At 37.5% G+C, this 26,434-nt stretch overlaps 1 protein-coding gene across 2 annotated transcripts in view; it reads left to right on the top strand.

Moving 5' to 3' along the window:
- The window catches only part of LOC124718952 (myosin light chain 1), a 69,749-nt gene extending 53,755 nt beyond the window's left edge, over positions 1-15,994 (top strand). Inside the window, exons 4-7 of one of the 2 annotated variants that reach the window (XR_007005951.1) lie at positions 2,506-2,673; positions 5,255-5,341; positions 9,631-9,717; positions 15,542-15,994. Coding sequence is in view for 1 of the 2 variants with exons in the window: in XM_047244620.1 (XP_047100576.1) it covers positions 2,506-2,673; positions 5,255-5,341; positions 15,542-15,600 (314 nt within the window). In the remaining variant the exon portion in view is untranslated. The remainder of the gene's footprint in view (positions 1-2,505; positions 2,674-5,254; positions 5,342-9,630; positions 9,718-15,541) is intronic. The other variant, XM_047244620.1, reaches the window with a different exon arrangement.
- The last annotated feature ends 10,440 nt before the right edge of the window (positions 15,995-26,434 follow it).

A 26,434-nucleotide genomic window follows, 5' to 3' on the forward strand; every position in this document is an offset into this window, starting at 1 on the left:
CTACTGCACTGGGGATTAAAAATTCCAAAAGTATGTGATTATATCTGAGATTAACACCTCTGATTATGAAATTAAAACAATTTGGAATATTCTTGAAAGGGAAACAGGGTAACTGAGAGCAGAAGAAGACTATGTATCTATCAAACTCAGTGAAAAGTTTCTTAATAAAAAGTCAGAAAGAGAAAATATTTTTCGTAATCCTTTTTTAAGTGTTGTAGAGAAAATAGGATCCAGCTATTCATTGGAAAATGTAAGTTTGTATCTGGAAGAGGCAATACCTATGCAATTTGATAAAACTGAAATTCAACCCACCTCTCCTGCTGAAATTAGAGAAATAATAAAGTAGAAGTTCGCATGAAATTTATGGCATATTCCGCAGAGTACTAAAAATTGTTCCCCAAAAGATAAGTAGGATTCTCAGCCACACATGTCGTAGTTCACTGAAGCAAGAAAGCATTGCATATCTGATGCTAACAACTACCGCCCAATTTCTATTATGACAGATTTCTCCAAAATTATTGAAAAAGTAATGTATTCAAGAATAGCTCCGCATATTTGTAAAAATGAAGTATTAATAAAATGTCAGTTTGGTTTTAAAAAAGGTTTTTCAACAGAAAATTCTATATATGCTTTCAATGAATAAATATTAAATGCTCTGAATAACGAAACATCACGCATTGGGATTTTTTATGAACTCTCAAAGGCGTTTGAGTGTGTGAATCATAAAATTCTTCTAGGTACGTTTAAGTATTGTGGTATGAGCGGGAAAGTGTACAAATGGTTTAATTCATATTTAACTGGGAGAATGCAGAAACTTGAAATTAACGATGACAGATAGTCCGCAAAAAAACCAATAGAGTCCTGTAACTGGGAAAATATCAAGAACAGTGTCCCACACAGTTCAATCTTGGGTCCCCTATTCTTCTTAATACATATTAATGACTTGCCGCTCCATATTGATGAAGATGCAATGCTAATTCTTTTTGCTGATGATACAAGTATAGTAATCATACCCAACAAATAAGAATTAGCTGAGGAAATTGTAAATAATTCTCTACAAATGGATTCTCACAAAATTTTGAGAAGACACGGTATATACAGTTCTATACAGTAAATGGCATAACACCATTGATAACTACAGACTTTGAACAGAAATCTGTTGCTAAGACAGAGTATTCAAAATTTCTGGGTGTGCGTATTGATGAGAAATTGAACTGTAAGAAACTCATTGATATTCTGCTGAAACATTTCAGTTCAGCTACTTCTGCTGTTACAGTTATTGCAAATTTTGGTAGTAAACATATCAGTAAATTACCCTACTATACCTATTTTCATTCACTGCTTTCATGTGGCATCATATTTAGGGTTAATTCATTTGCAAAAGCGTGAAATCAGAATAATAGCTGGAGCCCACCAAAGATTACTTTGCAGACATTTATTTAAGCAATTAGGGATATTCACAGTTCCTTCACAATACATATATTCATGTATGAAATTTGTTGTTAATAGCCCATCCCAGTTCAAAAATAATAGCAAAGTGCATAGCTGCAACACTAGAAGAAAGGATGATCTTTACTATTCTGGGCTAAATTTGACTTTGGCACAGAAAGCGGTGAATTATGCTGCCACAAAACTCTTTGATCATTTACCAAATAGCATTAAAAGTCTGACAGATAGTCAGTCAGCATTTAAGAACAAATTAAAAGGGTTTCTGGATGACAACACCTTCTAGTGAAAGATGAATTTTGAGATATGAAGTATTTCTTTCTAGAAAAATTAATAAGAATGTGTATAGAAACCTAAAGGTAAATTGACACGTTCCACATCATTACGAAACGTCTTATTCATGATCTATGGAACAAGTATTATTATACTGGGTGTACATCAAGTCCGGGAACACTTTCAATTATTTATTGCACAAGAACCAAACATTGTACACATATCATACATATGTCATTTTGAGGAGAAACCCTGAAACTTATTTTTTCCATGTATACCGCCACAGCGTAGTTTGGTAATTTGCCGTTAGTCAGCGCTAGATGTAAACGTGGCGTGCTGCAGAAGGGAAAGGCTGTTTCATGAAATGGCGTCCCCTATCACTAGATCTCACTCTGTGTGACTTTTTTCTGTGGGGACACATTAAAGATCAGAGCTCCGGGAGAGAATACGGGAAGCGACTGCCACAGTCGACGATACCATGCTGGGACGGGTATGACAAGAATTCCATTACCGTAATGAAAAAAAAAAAAAACACTTTCAGAGTTTCTCCTCAAAATGCAATGTGTATGACATCTGTACAATGTTTAGTTCTTATGCAATAAGTGTTCCCTGACTTTATGTACACAATGTATAATGTAATGAAGTATTACATGTAACCATGTTTGTTCGCCACTGATATTACGTTATTGGTGACAACATCGATTCCTTGCAAATTCTTAAAGATGTGTGAATAAGTTAGTGCAACAAACAGCGGTGAGAGTAAGTTCTTTTCGTTGTGTTGTGCAGACGAGAAGAAGCTGAAGATCGAAGACTTCTTGCCCATCTACTCGCAGGTGAAGAAGGAGAAGGAGGTGGGATCGTACGAGGACTTCCTGGAGTGTCTCAAGCTGTACGACAAGGCGGAGGACGGCAAGATGCTGTCGGCCGAGCTGTCCCACACACTGCTGTCGCTCGGTAAGCTTGCCACGGCTGAGGTCATAATGGCGGGGCAGCTGACTTGTACAGCCAAGGATCTAAGGCTTTTTCGCTTCAGTCACAGAAGAATTACTGAGTATTCAGCACAACACCTATCTTAACGTAATAGGTTCTAGGGTTCGATCAAACTCAATTTTCGAAGAAAATCACCTCGTTTGCTGGAACCAACACACACACACACACACACACACACACGTGTGTGTGTTTATTAGTGTATCGTGTAAAAATTTGAAGTAAATCTGTCAAACTATTTGAGAACTTTGATTACAATGTTAAACTTCATGCGTGTGTGTTTTAGGCCTCCAGCAAAAGAAGTGATTTTCTCCGAAAATTCAGTTTGATCGTAACCTAGAACTTACTATGGTAAGATTGTTGTGGTTGGTTGGTTGTTTTGGGGAAGGAGACCAGACAGCGAGGTCATCGTTCTCATCAGATTAGGGAAGGAGGGGGAAGGAAGTCGGCCGTGCCCTTTGAAAGGAAACATCCCGGCAAGATTGTTGTGTTGAATACCAAGAATTTCTCCAGGGACTGAAACGAAAAATAGCTAGCTATAATGGCCGAAAGCTTTAATTGTGAGAGTCTTTTTGTTGTGCCTATCTACGACTCTACATCTCCGCTATATGGTGAGTAGTAACTTTCCTTTTCATAATATTGTTACATTCCATCCTGGATTTTCCATTGTTTGATTATATCGTAACATCCGATCACCACAACGTTAATTCGACCTTTAGAAAAACTTACTAATAGTATTTCAACATAAATAATGCAACAATGCTTTATGTGCCAATAAAAGAAACAGCTGTGAGCGATAAAAGCAGCAATTTAAGAAAAGCCGGCCACACAAGCTCGAGTAATTCGTAACTAGACACGGCAACCAAGAATAGAATTTAAAACCATGTCTTTAATAACATTTCTACGTAAAAGATGTGCCAATATCCAACAAAAGCAGAATGTGAAGGAAAGACTGTGCACGTACAACGATTTATTCGTACGATAGCGGTATAAAAACTTATATAGTTAACAAGTTTCAGTATGTCCATCTTTTCAGAGATGATTACAGGACTCGGCTGATCGGTACAGGATGTCAAATCAAACACATTTCAGCCGTCTAATTTCCAAATTGTTATTTTATTTTCTTGCGATAACAGTTTGGAAATAGACGGCTGAAAGGTGTTCGATTTAACATCCTGTCTAGTTTACAGTCATCATTGGCCAATATAAATATATTGGCTGCCGCCAGCTTGACACGGAGACACGTTGACAATATCTGATGTATAGCGTAAAAGCTCCTACCCCAGCAATACCTACCGACATTATTCGATAATACATGGACGTAGAAGTTCTTACAAGCTACTTTAACCTGTAATACTGCAGCAAAACGTCAATGGTAATAACGTTAATGGAGTTACTTTGGTGTTTCTCGAGGAATGTTGGAAGTGCACGCTCTGAGATGTGACGGGAACTTAAGTTACTGTATAAATGTGGCTCTCAGCAGTAACCAACAAAGCTACAGCAAGCAAGTGGCGCATTTTGTTGAGATGAATTAAAGCGAAAATTTAATATCATGATTTATTTAGAACCTTTCGGTGTCCATGACAATGGAGATAACTGCAGTTAGGGACGTGCTGCAACTGCCGCAGAACTGTGCAGCTCGTGAATTCCACGATGCCACTGAAGCTCTAACCACACCTTTGCGAGGTGAAAAATATTCAGGAATACGGCAGTGAACAACTTGTGACAAGTAATCCACACGTGATAAATTGTACAGCAATGACGCGTATCACTATAGTGACTATCCGTAAGATATACAGGTTACGATAAACACTTTTCTGAATCAGTAATGGAATGCTCGCTAACTGCCCCCAAGTGTCTTCCGATTTATTCGTTGGCTTCACCGACTCGAAACCAAACTATCACTTCGAGTGAAAGACAGGCTGCAGCTTATTCTAGAAGTTACGCCGAACAAAATTCCCAACGAGGCAGGTTTAAATTTCAGCGCGGAGGGGGGGATAAAAAAGGCACATCGCCCATTTGCTCGCCTCACACGCGTCCTGACCAATGAGCCCATTGGTCCAGACGACATTTCTCACACTCGGAAAGTTTTGCCCAGTACTACCACGTATGTGGTTAAAGCAAAACGACTTTTTTGCACATATATACGTGAATAATATAGGTAGTAGATTTATCTTGTAGTTGAAATGAGTACCTGTAACAATCCAAACTTAATATATAAAAAAATCAGTAAAATTTCAAGTTTACTTTTCACTAACACACACACACACCTCAATGAAAAGTAAACTTGAAATTTTTTCTTATTGCTCATCCACTGCAGCAGAAATTTAAATCGGATGCCTTTGTGTAATAAATTAAACAAGTGTTAAAATTTTCATTTTGCCCATGTTTTCATTAATTAGTTAACATGTATGTAAAAGTCCATTGCAAAATAATAATATAATTGCTCAAATTATAATTAACCCTGTAGTTGCTGTTGTAAACGTATACTGACGTAATCAGTGTCGCCCTAAACAATGATCAAATGGTAGATAAATAAATGTTACAGGTGAGAGACTGACAGATGAAGAGTGTGAGTCCATCCTGAAGGAGTGCCTGGACCCTGAGGATGAGGACGGTTTTGTTCCCTATGCTCGTATGTATACATCGCAAAGTTATTTGTGTAAAGCAGTCTTCATTCCAGTTTTTCTTTTTTTAAGTTTTTAGAGAGCATAGTTTTAGCTATTCTGTGGATACATAACTGGGCACATATATGAACCAATTGCTCATAGCTCCATGCAGATTCCTAACTCCATATAGTCCTGAAAATTTGTGCTTGTGAATTTTTAATAGCTGTGAACATACTTGTAGAATTTAAAACTAAAAATGTGGGCACATGCAGTTGGTAACAGGAGGGAGTTGAGCTATTCATGCATCTGTTACGTATTGCATGCTCCCCACATTTTCGTTTAAAATTCTATGAGTAGGCCTATTTTCATATGTATGAAAAATTCACAAGCACATATTTTCAAGATCGTCGGTATGGGGTCAGGAGAAATTATGTTGCACTGACTAATCAAGCATTTAATTTGAAATCAGTTGCAAAATTTGAACCAAGCATAGATGGTAAAGTGACTTAATAAATAAGAGTTTAACATACTGAATTGAGAGCCACACTCCATTACATGAATAGTTCAGATCTATGCTCTTTCTTGCCCTCTATAAATTTTTCTGCGGGTATTTTTGGTTCCTCATAGGACTCGTGGATACCATAAATACTCTTAGTGCTTTTTTATTCTTTGAACCATTTTTATTCATTAATAACATGAATGCAAAGTTTTCTCCTTATTCTTTTTTTAGTAAGTAAGCTGAGATGATTATGAATGCATTTAATTTTTCCCCTAGTTTCTAAATGTGTGTGGTTTTTTTGTTATGAAGTAAGAGGCATAAAAATGGAAATCATAGACTTTCAGAAAAGAACAGCAGCCAATATAAACAAGCTATATTGTGTGTTTCATAATTGAATCAGACTTTTGAAGTAAGTAATTAGACCACTTACTTTTGTTTGTAATACTTTGATCTCAAAATTTGATTTTTGTTTCACATGTTAGTTGCACAACAGACTTGCTCAAGGCCAGAGTCAAGGTACATTAAACAAGGCTTAAGATTGTCACGAATGTCATAAAAATTTTGTTTGCTGACACAAAAGGGAATCGTTTCGAGTAGAGTAATGAAAGGTCTTGAAATATTAGCTATAAATGATGGAGCTGAACTCTCTAGAATAAAATAAATTATTGTGATCCAATTTAAACATATTTCATGATAATGGCATCGGTTCAGAGTTTACTCGTGCATTTTGCACTCTACACAATTATACCCAAATATTGATATAGAAATATCTTTAAGATCGTTTTGACTGACAGGATACACTTCCATATTAAAAAATTAATGCTGTTGTAACATTTTGTTTACCCTAGGTGGCTATTTTTATTTTCAGTACACACACAAGAAACCTGTTGAAACAGCACGCAAATTTTGGCACTGATGGCACAGTAGTAGGCAGGAAAATATAATGCATTACTTAGATAGAAAACAGCATGTAACCTAACATTAGCACTGCTCATGTGAAATATTTATGTACTTTTCACAATACCTTACAAATTTTGATCTCAGTTGAACAGGAATCCCCCCCACCCCCGGAGGCATTAGACACCATCACACTATTTACTAACACCACTGACACAATGATTGTCGTATACTCTAGGAATAATTCTTGATGGGTAGAACCACGTCAACTGTCCTGCAAGATGACATCTTTCTTATTCGAGTCATTTCAAGTAACAGATGGAATATAAGGCTGGTGTAACAAATGACATATTGTCTGAATTGGTGATAAATGCAAGATAATATGCACGAGTAGAAAAGATTTGAGCACAGTGCTCATGATCTGCCATTGGGTCAGTTTCGATTGGATATTTAAAACCAACCATATGTGGGGAATTGGGGAAGGGTTAGCACATCTGCAAAGGGGGTGGAGTAGTATAAAACCTGTGGGAATTGTTCGTGGGTAACATTCACCTATTAATGAGACTGGAGGGGGAGATGGTGGTAGGAATTCAGATATTTGCTTGTAACTAGCAAGTTTCATGTGGGAAAAACATAAAAACAGGATGAGAGGGATTAAAATACACATGGGACATTATAGAAATGATTTATAGAGTAACCCATTTGAATAGAACTGGGGCAGGGGGAGACAGATGTATGAGGCGTGTTCCACCATGCTTAATACAATAGCTTGTTGAGTATCATTATTTATGTGCAGATGAAATACTGACTTTCATAATGTACATAATCAGTAAAACACACATGAGCGTGCATGCTCGCAACCCCCACACCCCCACCCCCTCCCCCTCCCACACACATACATTCACAGAGAAAGAGAAGAGTGGATGTTTTGTAATATACATTTGCGTGTGAGATTTTGAATTTAGACTACCATTCCAGGAAACTTTTATCACATTTATGGTGTGTAAGATTCTGCGAGGAAAGTACTCTGACTCTCAACAGAATTATTTTTGATCACTACAACAGATTTTTCTTATGTTTAAAAAAACAATGTAGTTCCATATTAGATGTGCAAATCTAACAAAATTTATATAGTTCCACAGTTAATATGCAAACCAATGTGTGTCCCTCTAAGGCTTTTAGCACAGAGCTGAGGTAAATTCTGGTGTAATTCAGGTAGTGAACTTAATTCATTCAGAAAAGCCCACAATTTCAAAAAAAGAAGAAGAAGAAAATTTTGGGACTTTGAGAGTGACAAAGTACTCTGTTGGTTGCTGTTCATTTCTGCCCTTTTCCAACACTTGTGCTCACCTTTACAGAACAGGTGATGCTGCTAATGTATTTCTTGCATGCAAATAATTATAATGTTACATCTGCTCACTGGAGCGCAAGCTGCTTTGTGTCCAGAATCTCGTACTGCAACCAAATATTGTCAGACTCCCATGACACTTTGATATTCACATTTCTTTTTCAAAGAAATATCTACCATAGTTCAAGGAGGTGGTGGAAGTGAATGATATAACAAGTAAATGGGGCAAAATTTCGGGAATATACTTGTTGCACATGAAGGAAGAAAATGTGGTTGTGCCAGTATGTTTCTGGAATGGTTCAGGAATTAATTACTAAATACAACGTCCTCTCCAACACCACTATTCTCATTTATGGTCAGAATAAGCATTCAGCTCACTCAGCTCCTAAAAAAGGAGAACTAATTTTTTTTACTGTATTAAAATCATAAACAGTTAATTATTTTACGGTGTAAAGTCACATGTGCACTGAACAGTGTGGCACTGATAAAGTATCGTCGTCATTGGAGTGAGATGTATGTACTTGTAGGCGTAAGGGGGAGGGTACAGATTTATGATACATCGTTATTTGTACCTCCAGGGTTTTAGAAGGCAACTGCGTGAAAACTATGAGATGTAAAGAAAATTGACGTGTCAGTGGATAGAGCATTATAAGTGCTCAATATTGGTGTGTGTGTGTTTTGAAGATGTACTCTGTCCACTGATACGTGTCCGCTTTCCGTGTGCCTTGTAGTTTCTTTACAGTTGTCTTGTGATACCTCAGATGTGGCTCTACTGATGACTGAACATGTATTTCAAAAATATTTAGTAATTGAAAGTGTTTAGTGTAGGTACGTTATTTATTCTGCATTAGGGATACGCTGCGGTGTCTTCCATTTCACATTTGGGAAGTGGAAAATTTTGAAAATGTGTCAAGCTCAATCTTTAGGTTAGTGATGTATCATTGGCTGCATTGGTAGCCGTATTGTCGGCACTCTTTATTCCAGGCTGTAATCTCAGCTTCAGCTGCTACATCTCCTCTTGAGTACGTACCTCATATTAAACTTCATGTTGTAGGGCACCGATAGTTTTGTTTGATATTTCGTGATCGAACTGTGTGTCGTTGACAGAAAATGTGCAATGGGCTAGGAATTTGCGAACAAGTTCTAGTCTTAGTGAGCCAATAAGCCCTGTCCTGTGAATGAGGTCAACGTGGATGCTTTGACAATCCACGTAAGGGTGAGGATGCGGAACGTAAAGCAGCATATCAGGTTTTCGAGCTATAATATACACCCCCTTTGTAGACCTGTAAAACAATGTGTGTCTAATGTTGATGTAACATTTTATCTCCTCTGCATTCGAGGAACTTATCCCTGAGATTTTTGCCCCCTTTTGTCTATGCAACTCATACATTATACGCTGTAGTGTATACCTGCTGCTGGACGGTGTGGGCTTCCACACACATGTACAATGCATCGGTGACCTGTGCAGTGTGACAATTCTGGACACAAATGTCAGCAGGGCACCTAAAGTTTCCGAAAGCCCCAGTTGTGTTTTGTTTAATAACGTTTGTGTGATTGTCCCCTATTTTCAGCATTCATCAAACGGCTGATGTCATAGATGGTCACCTTAGAAGTCCAAAGACTCATTGCATTAAGTGTAACAAAATTTAATGTCCATCGTAAGTACTGTGCTCGTATGTGATTATAATGTTTTACTGTCTTTCATGTTTCTGTGTTGGCTGTGTTATGTGGAGCCTAAGTGTGTTTTTATTTTTTTTATCTCTTGTTGTCATACTGCTTTAAGATTTTTTCAGTGTGCCGGAGAAATGGGATAACACATCTTGCATGCATTATTTTTTTACACTATTTTCTCACAACTTCCTTGACATTAAAAAATTATCTGCTCTTCTCTCTCTCTCTCTTTTCTTTTTTTTTTTTTTTTTTTTAAAAAAAAAGAAAAAGATTATATGTTGAACTGACAATGCCACAACTTGTCTATAGTTAACAACATTTCACAAAATTCTTTGAGATTTAATTGTTGTTTTTATGAGTGTATTATGTTGTAAATAAGGAACTAAAACTATCTGAAATTTGATTTTGTCAAAAAATTTCTATAAATGTTTTCCTTTTTAAGAAATGGCACATTACAAATTAACATACAAGACACAGACATGTATACCGAAGTGTACACAGATAAAAACTAATGCAGTCTAAAGATAGTGCTTTCTATATGTCAGCTTATGATCTTTAATGCTAGCAAGCTTGTGTCAAATAATACATTTTATTTCTATCTACCTAAATATCTGTAAATATTAAATTCAATAGAGATCTCAAAACACTAAGTTTACTCATCTAAATCTTAAATGGCATGCACAGTAAAATGAATGGAACACTCTCTGATTTATAAGATAAATTATTGTTAAATGTGCAGGAGAATTCTTTTGGGGAAGGTCTCAACCAATTGTAAAACCCGTGTTTGGAAATGGAGATATCAGAACAGAATACATTCTCTTTGTAGACAATGTTGAAAGTGTTTATTTGTCTCCACTAGACACAATGAATGTGACAACTCGTACTGCAGAAAGTGCAAGACAACATTTGATTGGGTATTGTAGTAATTTACTTAACAGAGAAAAGTGGCTGTTGAAAACTAGGTCTGTACGGATAGTAATTTCCACCTCTGTATTCTGCGAAAGCCATTTGACTGTGGCGTCTTCGAGCAATATGCCCATCCTTCGAGCACAGCCCACAGGCAGACATCTTGCAGGAACATATTTTGGAAGAGAAGTGTTCATAATCCAACAGAAGTGACTTCACTTCACTTCCAAAACCAATTAGGCATTGTACCCATCTTCAGATAGTGGAATGTTATTTAATGTATCTTATTGTTATCAAATGTTATCTTAAAGTAAGAAAAAGTTGAAGTTCTTTGTGATGTGCATAGATATATCTATTTATCAAGCTATCATGCTACTCCTTTGTAGAGAAATCAGAGTTTATTTAAAGTAATGTCAGGCTCAATGGTCTACCATTAAAATGTACGCATGGAAACTGAGAAGTTATGAGATCAAATCTCAGCAAGACCACGAAAATTTTGACTGGCTTCACCTCTCAATGATGATTTGCGGAGTCACCAGAAATGACATGTGGTCTGGATTCCATATTAAACTGAGGTCCCCTTTTCCCAGTCATATAACTGGGGGGAAGATTAGGGACATACGTCACGAAAGTGCCATCCAATTGAATGACTTCACCTGATGACTGATTATTATCTTTAAAATAACTATGTATGGGAGCAGCATCTAAAATCATTGTCAGTCTCTGTTATTCTAAATAAAATAGCCCCATACACAATTAATGCTTCAAATTTTTTTCTAATGATTTGAAATATTAACTGAATCATTTTTGCAAGATATGCAATGGATATAAAAAAGTAAATTGACACTGAAAGTTAATGTATTTTAAAATAAAAATACACTGAAATGTATACTAGGTGTCTGCTGCTGGTTAGCCTTTCAGTAGATTATAAAATGTTTAATTTCATTCTGATATCTCCATTCTCATTCCTCGTGTTTTTGGAAGTTTGGAATATCCCAAAATAGAAATTGAACAGAACACGAGATATTAAATAAGACAACAAATAAAACTTAAGTTTATTGTACACTATAGCACAGTACTCCATATGCAAAGAGCCCAGGTCGGTGAACAAAAACTGATGAATGAAAGGCAGCTGAAGGCATGTCACAGTTTTAGGCATGTTAAGTTATCAGTGTATTCCTTCATGGTAATAGTATATTAAAAACATGGAGACATATCAGTTCCTATGCCAAATGAATCATAAATCTTGTCACACTCAGCACACTTGAGGTAAATATGAACACATCGCAAGTGTATTATATTTTTAGTTGTGAACTGAAGTGTGATCACAGTACTGGCTGTGTCATGTGGTACATAACAGAATTACAGCCAGACAATTCATACACCAAAAGTTTAAATTACAATGTTGAAAATAAAAACCCATTATCATGTCCTTCATACAATTAACTGTGATTTATAGGATCTGACACCAGCACATTTTCAAGAGGCAGCAATGTTTCTTATATGAGCTTTTCAGTGTTTAGCTGTAAACGATAAACAGTTGAGATACCGATACTTAATTGTCCAGTCACTAAAACTGCAGCTTACAAGCACTGCAGCATTTCAGTGCCAGTTATAGGCGTTAAGCTGGGCTCTGGAGAGTCCATTTTCAACCAGACTTAAACCTTTGTTTTCCTTTCTCCCGTACTTGTGCCATCACGGAAGCTGATGTGTCAGCAGGGACACTGTCCTGGGGCAAAAACACTTTTTTTTTCTTTTCTAATCATGATCACTTCTGCTGTGGTGCTATTAAATTATGTAGTAAGAGCCAGTCACTATTCTGCAGTTTTAAAAATAATAAAACACCACAGAAGGAAGTGAACGACCTTACACATTGCAATGCAACACACCCCAAATTTGAGTCACATTCTCGATTAAGGCGATGTGTATTAATACTGTGAGATTTGATGTAGGACTGTTGAAGTAATATATGGAGACAAATTGAAGTGGGAAGTTGGCCAGAATGCACATAAAACATTTATCTTGTTGTTTCTATATAAGCTTAATCGCATAAAATCAGTCACTTGACATCTCAAAGCTAAGTCATTTCACATGGTTATCTACAAAACAGAAAGAGGTAGATCATATTCCAACTGCACTTAAAGTGTGTGACGGAGGAACTACAGAGTAGGGTCTGTCGCGTACACTGTATGTAACGTGTGGATGGGGCCAGTGAGGACCAGCTGATCAGTTTTGGCCTACAAGGAATACACAGAATGAAGTAGGTGGTGTGACTGGCAGATTTTTGACTGTGCTGTTTGTTTCAGTAGTTGAAACTGTCACATTATTCTACAGATGACTGAAAGATTGGGCTGTCCTGAGTATATCACAACTTGAGGTAGAAAATGCTATGCTGCAGCATCACTAGTCTCTTATTGGTTTGTTTTGGAATGAATATTCAAAAGGAAGTGTGTCATACAGATATCTATAGCAGCATTAAGTTTATGAGATGTTTACTCACACAGATTTGTAAGTTACAGTGAAGTAATGGGAAGCCTGTGCCAAGTGAGTAGACATAACAGTGCTGTGCCACAAGGTGGTCACTGTACATGCCGGGCAGTAGGACTTTGCAAAAAGTAGTGTCACTGAGCAGACTGCCTTGTTCAACTGATGTTTTAAATTAGATAGAAATGGCTCCTCAGTTGACTTGATGCACACTGGGAATAGAGATACTGAGCAACTGATCTCTCTTGTTTATCATCGTACTGAAAATGTATTCTATGAGACCAGTTTTTGCAGCTATTTGACTATAGTTAGATGCTTGATATGTAAAATGTTAAAGAGTAATTAAGCTTAGCTGACTTACAAAATCCATGAATTTGAATCATATTCAGAATGTGTGTAATTACCTGCAAACGTGTTCCAAATATGAGAGAAGAAATCTGACAGACCTACAAGAATGGTCAAGTGTCGATATCTCCTACATCACTTGTGCAGATGGTATCACAGTAATTTGGGCCTGCTGGAAGTGACTGATTTTATGTCCACTGAGACACTATCTCTCCAAATACAATTAGAATTCCAGCCAAGTAATGAAGCAAGGTGTTATTGACTTACAGTCAGTTATTTGAACACACTAGGCATACCTTTACTCACACACAGAGTTACAGTGGAACTGTAGTTCAGAGTGGGATAAGAACCACCGTAAATCCTAGTATTTTACACACACACACACCACCAAGGTTAGCCAAAGGCGAAAGGAAAGTTATGCTACTTGGGGGAGGAGGAACCCTTCAATATCCAGTTATTAAACCGAGAAATTTTAATCATTAAATTGATACTCCAATAAACCCACCAATACATCTGACATTTATAACGTTCTTTAGATGATAAGAGAAAATCAGTGGAAATTGAACAGTGACGTGAGTAAAGGCAACCACTCACCATGCTTAGGCATTGGACTGTAGATAGTCACATAGAGAAGATAAAGGACACAGTAGGTCACCTGTCGAATCTACAGTCTTCCTCATAGCAGAGCTACAGTCTCCCAGTTGTGGTGCCCAACTGAGATCATTGACTATCTCGGTTGTAATGGGCAGAACTTGAGTGATGCCTGTGGCTTCTCCAAGACTCCTGCCATCTTTATTCAGCCACCAGCCACTTAGAACTGTGCGGATGGGTGTTATCCTCTATCGTATCCTTACCCTTTGCCTATGCCTACGCTTAATCCCATTCCATTTCTAGTCCTCACCCTTACTTCCCCTCCTGGTCACATTTCTGTCTGACCTCGTTTCTAGGCCTGTGTATCCCTCTCCACACTACCCTCTTTATTCTCACACCTGTGCACAAGCAGTTACCCCGGCAGGCAACTGCACACACTGTATTTACCTTCCGTATCAACATTTACCCTTCCACTCTACTGAAGATGACTCGCTTTATTCGTACCGCCGCACTAAGCGATGTGTCTCCTGTATACTTTCGTTATGTGTATGTATTTGGAGGGGGAATGATGACAGTACAGGAGTTGGAGACCCACTGAAAAGCTGAGCTACGATTTTTAGGCTTTCATTTACATGTGAGCCACTGCTTGACACCTCTTCTGAATGGTTGTCTACTCATCCCACTGTTAACACTCGTATGATACAGTGGTGTACTGTAAATTTATTTGTCTTGAACAGAACATAAAAAGTAACTGGTTTCAGTTGTCAAACTACCATTCTCAAGTCCACAAAAGTAGAAGGAAATGGCTAAAGGTCAGATTTGGTGAAAGCTTGATACATAAAAAATGATAATTAAATTAAGAAATCTGTTTAAACATTAAGACAGGATAGATATCTCCTGACGCAACTGATGTCAAAAAGTGCATTGTTAGGAGTAACAAATAATGATTGTCGGAGGTACTGAAAATGTGCCCAATGCGCTAATATGGTGATAGCACAATGGTTAGTCTCAGGGTGGCTGTGTTATGCTGCTAGTGCAAATGGGCAAATTGCTGTTTGCAGTGTACCCTGACTCACAAAAATCTACTTTATGACACCAGTTGAATCAGGAGCTATACTGTATCACTGTGACTTAGTTTTTAAATGGAATTTTTAAATCTGTTTTGGTATGGATTGATCTTTCACTAGTATGATTTCCCTAACTGATAACCTTTTCCCTTTACTTTTTGTAGATCTGAAGATCGTTGTCCAGGAACTGTAACTGTCTAATTGCTTCTTTATACTGTGCTGGAGATGAGTAAATTTATAGTGGGCTATTATTGACTGCATATCTCCGTAACTGGCAGTGCCCAGTCTTGCAAAGAGAGCGTATTTTGTGTCGCTGTGTTTATATGGTGTAACTGAGGCACTGACCTGATTCAGACAAGTGTCCAGATGGTTTTCACCAGCAGACTCTAATATCTCTCCCCAATGTGTGCTCCTGCAGCTTTCCTGAAGCGCCTCATCGCAGGACCACCAGAGGAGAAGCCGGCCGAGGCCAAGTAGATCACAGGCGGCGCACACGTAGCGGGCCCGGCGAGCTCCATGCGACACCCTCCAGCACCCACTGCACCAGCGATGGCTACAGAAACGGCGGTGCTCGCCCGACTCGGCCGGGTGTCCTCTGCGCCGGGAGTGCCGACCGGCCCGGGCGGAGGCGACGGGACAGCAAATCCGGAGGAAACTGCCAAAGAAGTGTGGACTAGAAGTCGACAAAAGTGACCGTCGTACAACAGATAAACTGTCGAGTCAAATAAACTGGTGTGGTCCTGCTCTTTTTTTTTTTTTTGTACATCACTGCCTTCAAAATTATTGCTCTTTTGCCGGAAAACAAACTGTAATCTGGAACACAGGATAAGGAAAATTGCAATAAAGTATGAAATAACAGCTGTCTCTTGTATGTGCATGTGTTTGTCTTTCTGTGTATTTTTTCTGTATCGAAACGTACAAATTCCCGTTAATTTAAATTTCTAAAAGACATTAAAGAATAAAAATCTTATGGAAGCATTTTGACTGGACATTTTTAAACACCTAAATGTAAACAGAAATAAGCAATCAGACACTGGGATTCTACCATCATAATGGCATGTCCCGAATGTAAAATTGCAAAGTGGGAGATTCTGATTGATTTGTATATAATTCCTGCACCACTTTTATCTTTCTGTGGTGTGTTGTCAATGGAGATTGTGACTGAGCAATTGCCTTATCTTAGATTACCATTTCACTGTGCAGTAAGTGGTTTTGTCTAGCCTGTGGCACTGTCAAATGCTTTCTTGATTGTGATGTAAGACAATAAAAGAAGTCAATCAATTTTCTTTTACCTGACAGAAATATCATCTCAGAGCAAAAAACAAGTGCCATCTTCACAGTGTAGAAATGTGTTTGTTATATCTACATAACAACTTCAAATTTAGCGATACACGACAGGTGTTTGCAATTATGAATATAAACAACTATCAGCTGTATAATATAATGACAACGAAAATGTGTGTCGGACTGGGACTTGAACCCAGATTTCCCACTTCGCACAAGTGGTCACCTTAACTGCTTTGGCTATCTGTGCACAATTCACAGCCAGATCCTAACTTCCATATGTCATCATTCCTGCATCCCAACCTGTACTCATACACACATCGCGTGATTCCTGTACAGGGAGGACATTTAAATTGAAAGTTGCTGTCTGGTACTGGCAGATAAATATGATATTGCAGTGCCTGTGTTAAGGACAGTTAAATGTTCCTTTGGAGATGCACACATGTCCAAAAGAACATTGGATCGTCCTTAACACAGGCACTGCAATATCGTATCAAATTTAGCTTGTCAATACATTTATTCATTATTTGAAGATCAGTGTTCTGCATTAATATTAGTACCAGTACTCTGAATATGATGCATCATAAATACTTTTTGTTGTAACACAAGAGCATTCCCACAGTCATCATTTCTAACCTAATAATGCCCTGGTGTATTATATTTTTCAAATCTGTTTTCTCACAGACTCCTTACTGTAATAACTTTTTGTGCTCTTATGTACAGTTCTGTATTTTTAATCCTCAAAAATGTTGTATGTTCTGTAAGTGACAGTAGGCTGTAGACGCTATCAAAAAATCAACTAGAAGAATATTTTTTATTATACTGATTGTAATGTATTTCACATTTATAGCATCAACATGCAAAACAAACATTTTTTTTAATTACCAGTTTTTGCTGGGAAGTGTAGCAATCAGTTTGAAAGTTATGGCAAATAGGTGATTTAATCACAATACAGGGGACAGCCATAAATACTTGATTTTACACCAAACATCAGGTGCTGTAAAAACAAACTGAGGAAAAGTTACGGAAGTTGCAAACGAACATATTTCATATTACAGTGGAAAACACCTAACTTACTTTACTAAACTACACAGTTTCTGTAACTTATATAAAGTCTACAATATTTTTATCTTCAAGTGCAAGATTACGTTGATTTTTCTCACCAAACATGTGGTCCCTAATGGCTGTGAGATGTTGACTTTTAATGTAAAAAACATTCAAGAAATGAGAGGTGCACAGTGAGGAAATGTGGGGAGTTACTGATAGCGACAGGAAAACAAAGAAACAGATCAGGTAAGAGACTGACAGTGACAATTATGTGCAGTTGGAGAGATGTGCAGGAAGGAGAATGGTTGGGAGATGGCCCGAGGAAGTTCTTTGCTGAATTCAACAGATACTGTGACTGTGCCAGCAATTTAACAAAACTGGGCAGAGGACACTGCAGTATTGTGTAGACACATTAATGTAGCAATTTTAGGTCAGAGATGTTTTTAACTACAGTCATGTAAGAAACCACTAGAGGTCAGGCTCAAACTACCACTTTACGAAATTGCCAGAGAAAGCAATTGTGCAGCAGCCATTACCGAATGCTCTGTTTCGTCTGCTTTGCTTTCGGTGGTGGTGCATTGCTTGTTGTTTTCTTATTTTGAAGTGAGTGATGACTGTTCACGTGGTCAGAGTACGACTCTCACAACACCAGAAGGGGCCAGTGATCCTTATGACAATGCTTTTCCTGACGTACTAAACGTGGACGTAGGCAAGGGGGAGGCGTGGCTCAGTCCTCCACACCACTGCTCTCCCAGGCACTCCGAGTTCTCAACTGGTTACACTCATGACCAACTGACACATTAGTGTCCACACCATAAGTACAGCTGCGACACTGTATCTAGAGCAGGTCTGTTCGAGCAATGAATTATGATTGGTACATATCTTGTATTGACCCATGATAGCACTTCTCATTTTATTATGTACAGCATGCAGTTAGGACAGCATGTCTGTCAGATCAACCCCATCCACAGAGTTATTGCAACTGAGGTAACAGCTGGTGTTTGAACATGGACAGATTCCTTTTTTTATTTTTGCCATAACTGCACTGTTTTTACACTACAATCACTTGAGTACAACAATTTGATGGTATATCACAAACTACCAGTTTCTGTCTTCAACTGACTGTTAAAAAACTGTTAACAGTTATTGTCATTATATTTTATCACAGCATTATAACATGTTAAACAGTTATTTGTTTTTTTACGTATTTATTCACACTTTGATTGCTGTTCAGAAAGACAACGGATATGTCAGCATATTTTTACAGCTACAAAGTAAATTACAATTTGATCACTCTTAATATTTACACAATTCTGCAATCTTAAACACAATGCACAATAACTTTACATGTAATATACAACTTTTAATCAATAATAAGTAATAGAATTGGATGTGAAATCAAAATTAAGTAATTAGTCAAATTGTAGAAACACGTTTAAAAATAAACAGTACATGGAACATACACAAACCGTACTTTATTATTAATTTAAACTTTGGAGGCACTCAATTTCACTTTCTGCTGAAATGCTTAAGCACTGATCAAATAAGAAAATGATGTACGCAGTGCTCATTCACACAGTACAAAGCACATTTTTCGGGATCTTGCTATTTTCAAGTTTCTTTGGACTAGCCTCAAAATGTTCCTGTACACTACAAACATACTGTGTGCAAGTACCCTCTTAATTTTGTTTCGGAAGATTGTTAGTGCTTTTACATTTTTAAACTGTGTATTAAGCTGTTCAACAACAAGCACACAGCTGTAGGGCGATCTTTATCAGCCAATTTAAGTCAGGAACTGTTTATGTGGTAACTATCTTTGACTCTGTGCTGTAACTGTACAGTTCTTTGTATAGCATCCGGGCACTGTTTGCTTTGAGATACACGATTGATTCATATACATAATAGAGCAGATTCCCCAAATTTTGAATTATTTGAATTTAATTTTACAGGACTGCCTTGGTGATAACCTTCCATTTCTGCAGCCTGCTTGTATGCACATTTGCCGTCCTACTGTGCATTATTATACAGAACAGTAAATGTGGATGAATTAGTCAGTAATACATCTTTAATACTGTGTTCACATCAACTGTGGCGGACATTTTCTTTGTTAAAAATACATTATTTCTTATTTTTGAACAGGTCTTTTCTACATGATTTCCCAACCCATAAATCTGTTTATTGCCAATCCAAGGAACACATTACTCTCAGCTTCTGTTATCAATGTGTCCCAAAGTCTTACATTTACTTTCCCCTCATGTGTTGTTCTCATTGTAAGTATCCGTATGTAGGCTGTTTTCTTTTCTTAATAAATAGTTTGTTTTCACTTAAATATTCATTTGCCTTTTCTACTCTATTGCTGTATCATCTGCATATATGATTAAGTTTTGTTTTACTCTGTGCGATGTCTTCTGCATACATGATTACATTTACTGATGTTGCCACACCATTCGTATACAGCACAAGCCGTAAATGGACTGAGTATTGAATCTTGTACTACTGCATAGTTACCACTTGAAAATCAGAATAAAAATTTTACACCTTATCATTTACCTTGTGTCTTAATCTACTCTTTATTCTCTGTTTTCTATAAAAGTTTTATTAGTTTGGCTGCATTCCCCTGATACCATATGTACACAGTTTATCTAAGAGTGCAGTGTGTCATACACAAACACTTTTGAGATAGGAATACACTACAGGTTTCTTCTAATGCTCTGGATGTGTGTGTCAAAGGTTTCTACTGTTATTTTTCTAGATTTTCCTTTTCTAAATGCATGCTGTGATTAAACCCGGATGTTTTTCTATAAATTTTATAAAAGTCTTTTACAACAAATTCTACAATTGTTTTTATAGTGTGGGGGGGGGGGGGGTGTAATCATTGGTGGTCCATAGTTCCCAGGATCCCTAATCACCACCTTTATAAGCGGGTACCACTTAATCCTTTTCAGACATTTGGGAACAGACCCTTCTCCATTTACGAGGAATGTCAGGGGCTTTACTAGATACTGTAGGCAGTGTTTCATTTCTCTACCAGAGAGGCCATTTGTGTCTCTGCATGTTTGTTTTTCCAGTGATATGATTATATTCGTAACTTCTGGTGAAGTTTTACTCTTTTTAGCCAGTGATTCATTGTATTTCATTAGTTTCTAAACTTCATTTTATAATAGTGATTAAAAGTGAAAAATACTACACATGGCTCAGGTCTCTTCCTTGTGCACTAAGTACTACATTCCGACTTCCTGTACTACTTCATTTATTCTTATTTGCATTTGTGTGTGACCAAAGTGTCCTAGAAATATTTGAGGAGGTTGCAAATCAATGTTGATAATATCTGAATTCTGCTTCCCTTTTTATATGACTATTATTTCATGTAGTGTCTGTGCAGCCCATAACCTGCTTGCCTTGTACACTTCTGCTAACTTTTATGGAAATCTTTAAAGTCTTCTCTAACATTTATGATCTCCATTTTTTGCTATGTGTGATGTTTATGCTCCTGCATACCTCTGAACAAGCTACATTTGTACGGTGATCTAAGATTGAAATGAAATTTTTCCTCCTTTCTTCCACATCGTTGTTACATACAGCCTTCCAGTCTTCTGATCTAAGTAACATTTCCAATATGTTGGTATTTCCAGCATTGTCAGCCTTCACTGTACAACTACATTTTAAATTTCTTTTTGTGTAGCTCAATTAAGTGGCTATATTGATATGAAATGATTGTTAATTATGCATATTTTCAGTTCATTTAAAAACATGTTTGTAAAAACATGACCTACAACTGTGTATTATGATACAGTACTCCATTGTACTATTTACATGCAGCTTCATGTAAGAATTTACAACACCACAAAAATATTGTGTACAACTGCTCTCTTTGAGTGTATTTATATTTAGGCCATCAGCTACTATTAAGTACAAGAATTCTTTAATAATTTGTCAAGTAATGCGATAAGTTCTCGCTATCTGGGGAGGGCGATTCCATCAGTCTGCTGATTCTATTATCTGCCTATCATTCCTTTGACAAATGCTTTATTTATATTCGATTGAGAATGTTGGGTTGTTCACTAACCCCGATCTGGATTTTGCATGAACTGATTTTGTATACCTGAGGATGCAACTACAAGCTGTGAAACAGGCCATTTCAATAAAGGATCATTTAACAGCTGTTGTGGTTCCTCATTTATCAACACTAAGTTCAATTTGGAAATCTTTAACCCTAGAGCTCACAAAGCAATATACCCCTAACACTACACAAAATTTGTTTGGATAGTTGCTGGTTGAAAACACATTTCTCTACAGTTTGCAATTGTCCTGTTATCCACATATAATGCTTTCCCACCACTTACGTTCAGTCCTACAAAAATATGACACTGTAAACTGTGCATTTCATACACAGTTAGTCATTATGAAAATATTTGTTACCCCAGCAGCAAATACAATTTCTGTCTTCTATGCCATTTGTGAAGCACACTGAACGTTTTGATATAATATTCAAATTTAGCTTCATTTTCTTTCTTTGCTGTCTGACGTAAACATTCCTGGTCTTTCAGCTGTGCCATATTCCTGTTCCTCAGAATCCTTCCATCTACCATTCTTGCTGCTACAGCTTATTGTGGTGGCTTCTGTTTCTTCTTACCTGCAGTTAAGAAGTCCTTCAGATGCAGAAAATGCAGCTGTCTGTTGCTGACACTGTGGGTCTGCCGCCAGGGCTTCCACATCTGTCTGTAATGCCAAGGTGGTGGAAGTGGACATACTGCTGCTAGTGAAGCTGGTGTTTTTGTTGCTGTTACTGTCACTGACCAAGCTGTTATTTTTGTTACTGGTAGTGCTAGAGTTTCTGCTGCTGCTACTCCCACACAGTGAATCACAGTGTTTTGTTTCTCTGTACTTACAGTCATTTTCTCTATCTTTTGGCATATAAAATTTGTCGTCATAATTCAGGTGCATTACCTGTGGGGTGTGCGGGTTTCTACTCTGTCTTTGAAAAATCTTTCCAAGCATTTTTCCTTGACTATCTGTTAAAAACAGAATATTGTATTCGTTTATTTTTGTTTGTGTGGTTTTGTTAGCATAATTTTTCACATTTGATCCATTATAACATGTACCAATTGGTTTACATTAGTTTTTACTATTTTTGTTTTTATCTCTCTCCGTTATACACCTTGTTTCATTTTTTGTATCGATATGATCAGTTTAAAGATTTGTTTTATCTCTGAACCATTAGCTTCACTCATGTAAGAAACCTGAAAGTTTTTGGTCACAAATTGACTGTTATTCACATACTATGACATTCTTCTTATGTTGAATCTATTTTTATGTTATTTTATATATTGTGCCCATTATTCATGGGAACCGGTTTATTTTACAAATAATTAGACTCTTGTTTTCCCGTATCTTTTCTAAGTTCTGCCATATTACTACACAGGTTTTTAATTGTGACGTGACAGGTCTATTCTAGAAAAAAAATGCCAAAACGTATTTTTAGAGCAGAGGAGAATGGATTGCCCTGTCACAAACCAATGAAAGACTCTGCTATTTTGCACCAATGCAAGCAGTGATTTAAAATTCAAACCAATGCTTTTTTACCATTCAGGAACTCCACGAGGCTTCAAGAATTGTAAAATCCAGAAGAGCAGGTTAAATGAGATGTGGAGGTCTAACAACAAGGCCTTGGTGACATGTGATTTTTTAATGATTGGATTAATGAAGTGTTTGGTCCTTTCGTGAAAAAATATTTGCTCGAGATGAATCGGCCATTCCATGTCTTGATTGTTACGGGCAACGATCCTGCCCAGTCTCCACACCCACAAGACCGCCTCCTTGAAGAACTGGAATTCATCAAGATCCAATTTCTGCCACACCTTTACTCCAGCATATGGACCAGCTGATCATTTCTAACTTTAAGAAGCTCTACACTAAAACACTTTGCAAGAATTGCTTTGAGTTGACTGAAGAAGCTACCAATGTCACTCTCAGAGAGGTTTGAAAATGTCACTTCATCAATGTTGCCTCGTCAAGATGATCAAAAGGGCAAAGGAAGGGGTTACCAAGAGAACTCTCACTTCTACTTTCAAGAAGCTTTGGCCGGAGTGCGTTACTGAATGTGACTCTGAGGCATTTGAGTCAGTATCTGTGGAGCCTGTAGTCAACGATATTGTGCCTTTGGCCAAGAGTGTGGGACTAGAAGTGGATAACAATGATATGAATGAGCTTGTAGAAAACAACAGTCAAGAAATAACAACCAAAGAACTCATGGAGTTGCAGTATGTTTCACAGTGGGAAGTTGTGGAGAAGAGTTCTGCAGAGGAGGAGGAGGCGGTAACAGCAAAGCAGTAATCTTCTTGTGCAATAAGAGAAATGCTGAAAGCATGGGGATGTTGCATCATACATTGAAAATCATCACCAATAAAACAGTGGCTACACACACTACAAATTTATTTGACAATAGTACTGTGTCATATTTACACCAAGTACTGAAGCGTTAGTAGAAACAAGTGACTACAGATAGCTTCCTAGTAAAAAATAATTAGATATATAGTGACTAATAAAGTGCGTGAAACTGTATGTATAATTATCTTTGAATAAATGGTGTGAATAAAATAAAACTCCCAGTACTTTTTCTGCAGGGAACGCTTTATCATATTTTACATTGATTTATATGGGATAAACTGTAGAAACAATACGACTCGGGAATCATTGCTTAGCATAGAGTACTTCCAAACCAAGCTTCAAACCTTCCTGAACCAAATGGTGAGTGTGATACCCCACTGTAATTAGAGGTCAGTTACTTATTTCCCATTTTTTGTAAATGGATGTCAAGACTGTGTACTTTCACTAACTGCATCTTAACTCATCAAGTTGTTTACAAAGGTAAACAAATGAGGCCACTACAAAGTTACTGCAAGAGTTTTAGTACTTTGGTTGAAATACTATCACAATGAGATTAGTTACTACTTTTTAGTGACTTCTGATTTAGTGATCTCTCCAACAGATGATTTGAACAAACCGATATCTGATGAAATAATATGCAATACCTGTGTAAGCAAATCTTACAGATCTGCTTTTGAATGATATATCATATTTTGTCACTGTGTCTTCTCCTAGGAAGAATTCACTGAATTTCACAACCAATTATTTGCATTTAATATCATCTATCTTGCTACTACTGTCATCAAGGAGTTAAATATTGTATACATATCATCTACATCTACACTTTAAAAACTACAGTGGTAGAAGGTGTAAGTATTATTCATTGTACCACACTATAAGATTTCTTTCCATTTCATTACCATACAGTGTTCAGGAAGACTGTTTAAATACCTCACAGTTCTTAAGGGTTCAATAGATATGGGGATGTAGTATGTTCCTAGATTCCTCACTGGATGCTTGCTCCTGATATTTTGTAAGCAGCCTTTTGTAGGATAGTAGACATCTACCTTAGCCTCTGCCAGCTCAGATTTTTCACAAACTTATGGCAGTTCATGCTGCCCTTCTTTGTACACATTCAGTATCACCTGCTAATCGTATTTAGTATAGATTCCCAATGCTGAAATTTCCACATATAAGCACATTCTGATTATTTCTATTGTCTTATTAGGACAAAGTTTAAAACATTTCCTGTTGGGTGTCTATAGACTGTCACAGACTGTTATCGTGTACGTTTGGACATCTGTTACTGAAGTACAGCACTCAAATAGCTGTTCAGTGTAGTATTTACTCAGGTCTACAGCCTGGAACTACAATTCACTTTTTGTGTACATAGCCACTCCCCCTTTCCCCACAGTATGCCTGCGTTAATGTGATAAGTTGTATCCAAATTATGTTCTTTTACACATAACTCGCCCTTAAAAGTATATTCAGAATTATCACGTTTATGTACTGCTGTGAGCAGCTCATCTTTCTCATTTAATGAGCTTCTTATGTTTTGATGGAAAAACAAAAATGTATTGTGATTGTTACCTTCTGCACAGGCCGAGGTGCAGCATTCTGTTTCTCCATTTATCGTTGCAACTGTGCATGCAGTTATGCGGCAGTTCCGTCTTTTAGATTTACCATTAAGACAACCCAGTGAAAATATTGGAAATCACAGGGATCAGACAGGCAATGCTCTTGTTATACCAAACACTCCTTAAAATTAGTTGTGGGCATAATCTCTTACTGGAAACATTCTGACGTAGGCAGTGCCATGTGTAGTGCAAGGGAGAACATGTCACTCACACCTCTATGAGGTTGTCCCATTCTGTTGAGAACTACTGGAGCTCTATGCTTGACAGGACAGTTTCTTCAGAGCCCATTATATCACTCATAGAGTGACATAATCACATTTCCAGCAATGTGCTAATGTCATCCTCAATTGTGTAATTGAGGTATGCTACAAAATATTCCTGGCACCCTGCATAATTACTGCACAGCCTTCTAGATTGAGATTTTTTCCCAGAGATTCTACATCATAGGTGACCTCAGGAAAGCTGCAATTGGTTTAACAATGCTAGTTACTTAGTATTCTCTAAGCAGCAAGTTCTGTACTAGTTCAGATGTTCCCCTCCAGGCAGAAGAACCTCATTCCTTTTAATCCTCTGACTAATACTAGCCTCAGCTTCCATTTTTACCACTGTCTTGTTGCAGTGTTCCTGAACTCCTTGCGTCGTCTGCACACTTTTGTGCACTGTCTACAGAGCAGTGAAGCCATCGGAGACTTCTAGATTCGAGCTCGCACACTTGCGGAACCTCTTGCCCCATCAGGCAGGTTTGACCACAACTCAGTTATTGAACATTTTCCTAACCTTACTGCAGCTCTCGACTGACCAAATATTTGAATTGCTTACGAAACTTCCGGGTTGTACGGTTGCAGTCCACAAAACTTTATTGTTGCCGATGTTTTGCCCAGAGATGCTCAGATATTTTCAGAGGTTCTCCTGATACTGCCGACTAATAGGTTGCATGTCGGCGACAGATATACTGAGCGAGGTGGCGCAGTGGTTAG

The sequence above is a fragment of the Schistocerca piceifrons genome, chromosome 10 (assembly GCF_021461385.2).
Source record: "Schistocerca piceifrons isolate TAMUIC-IGC-003096 chromosome 10, iqSchPice1.1, whole genome shotgun sequence".
Lineage (NCBI taxonomy): Eukaryota > Metazoa > Arthropoda > Insecta > Orthoptera > Acrididae > Schistocerca > Schistocerca piceifrons.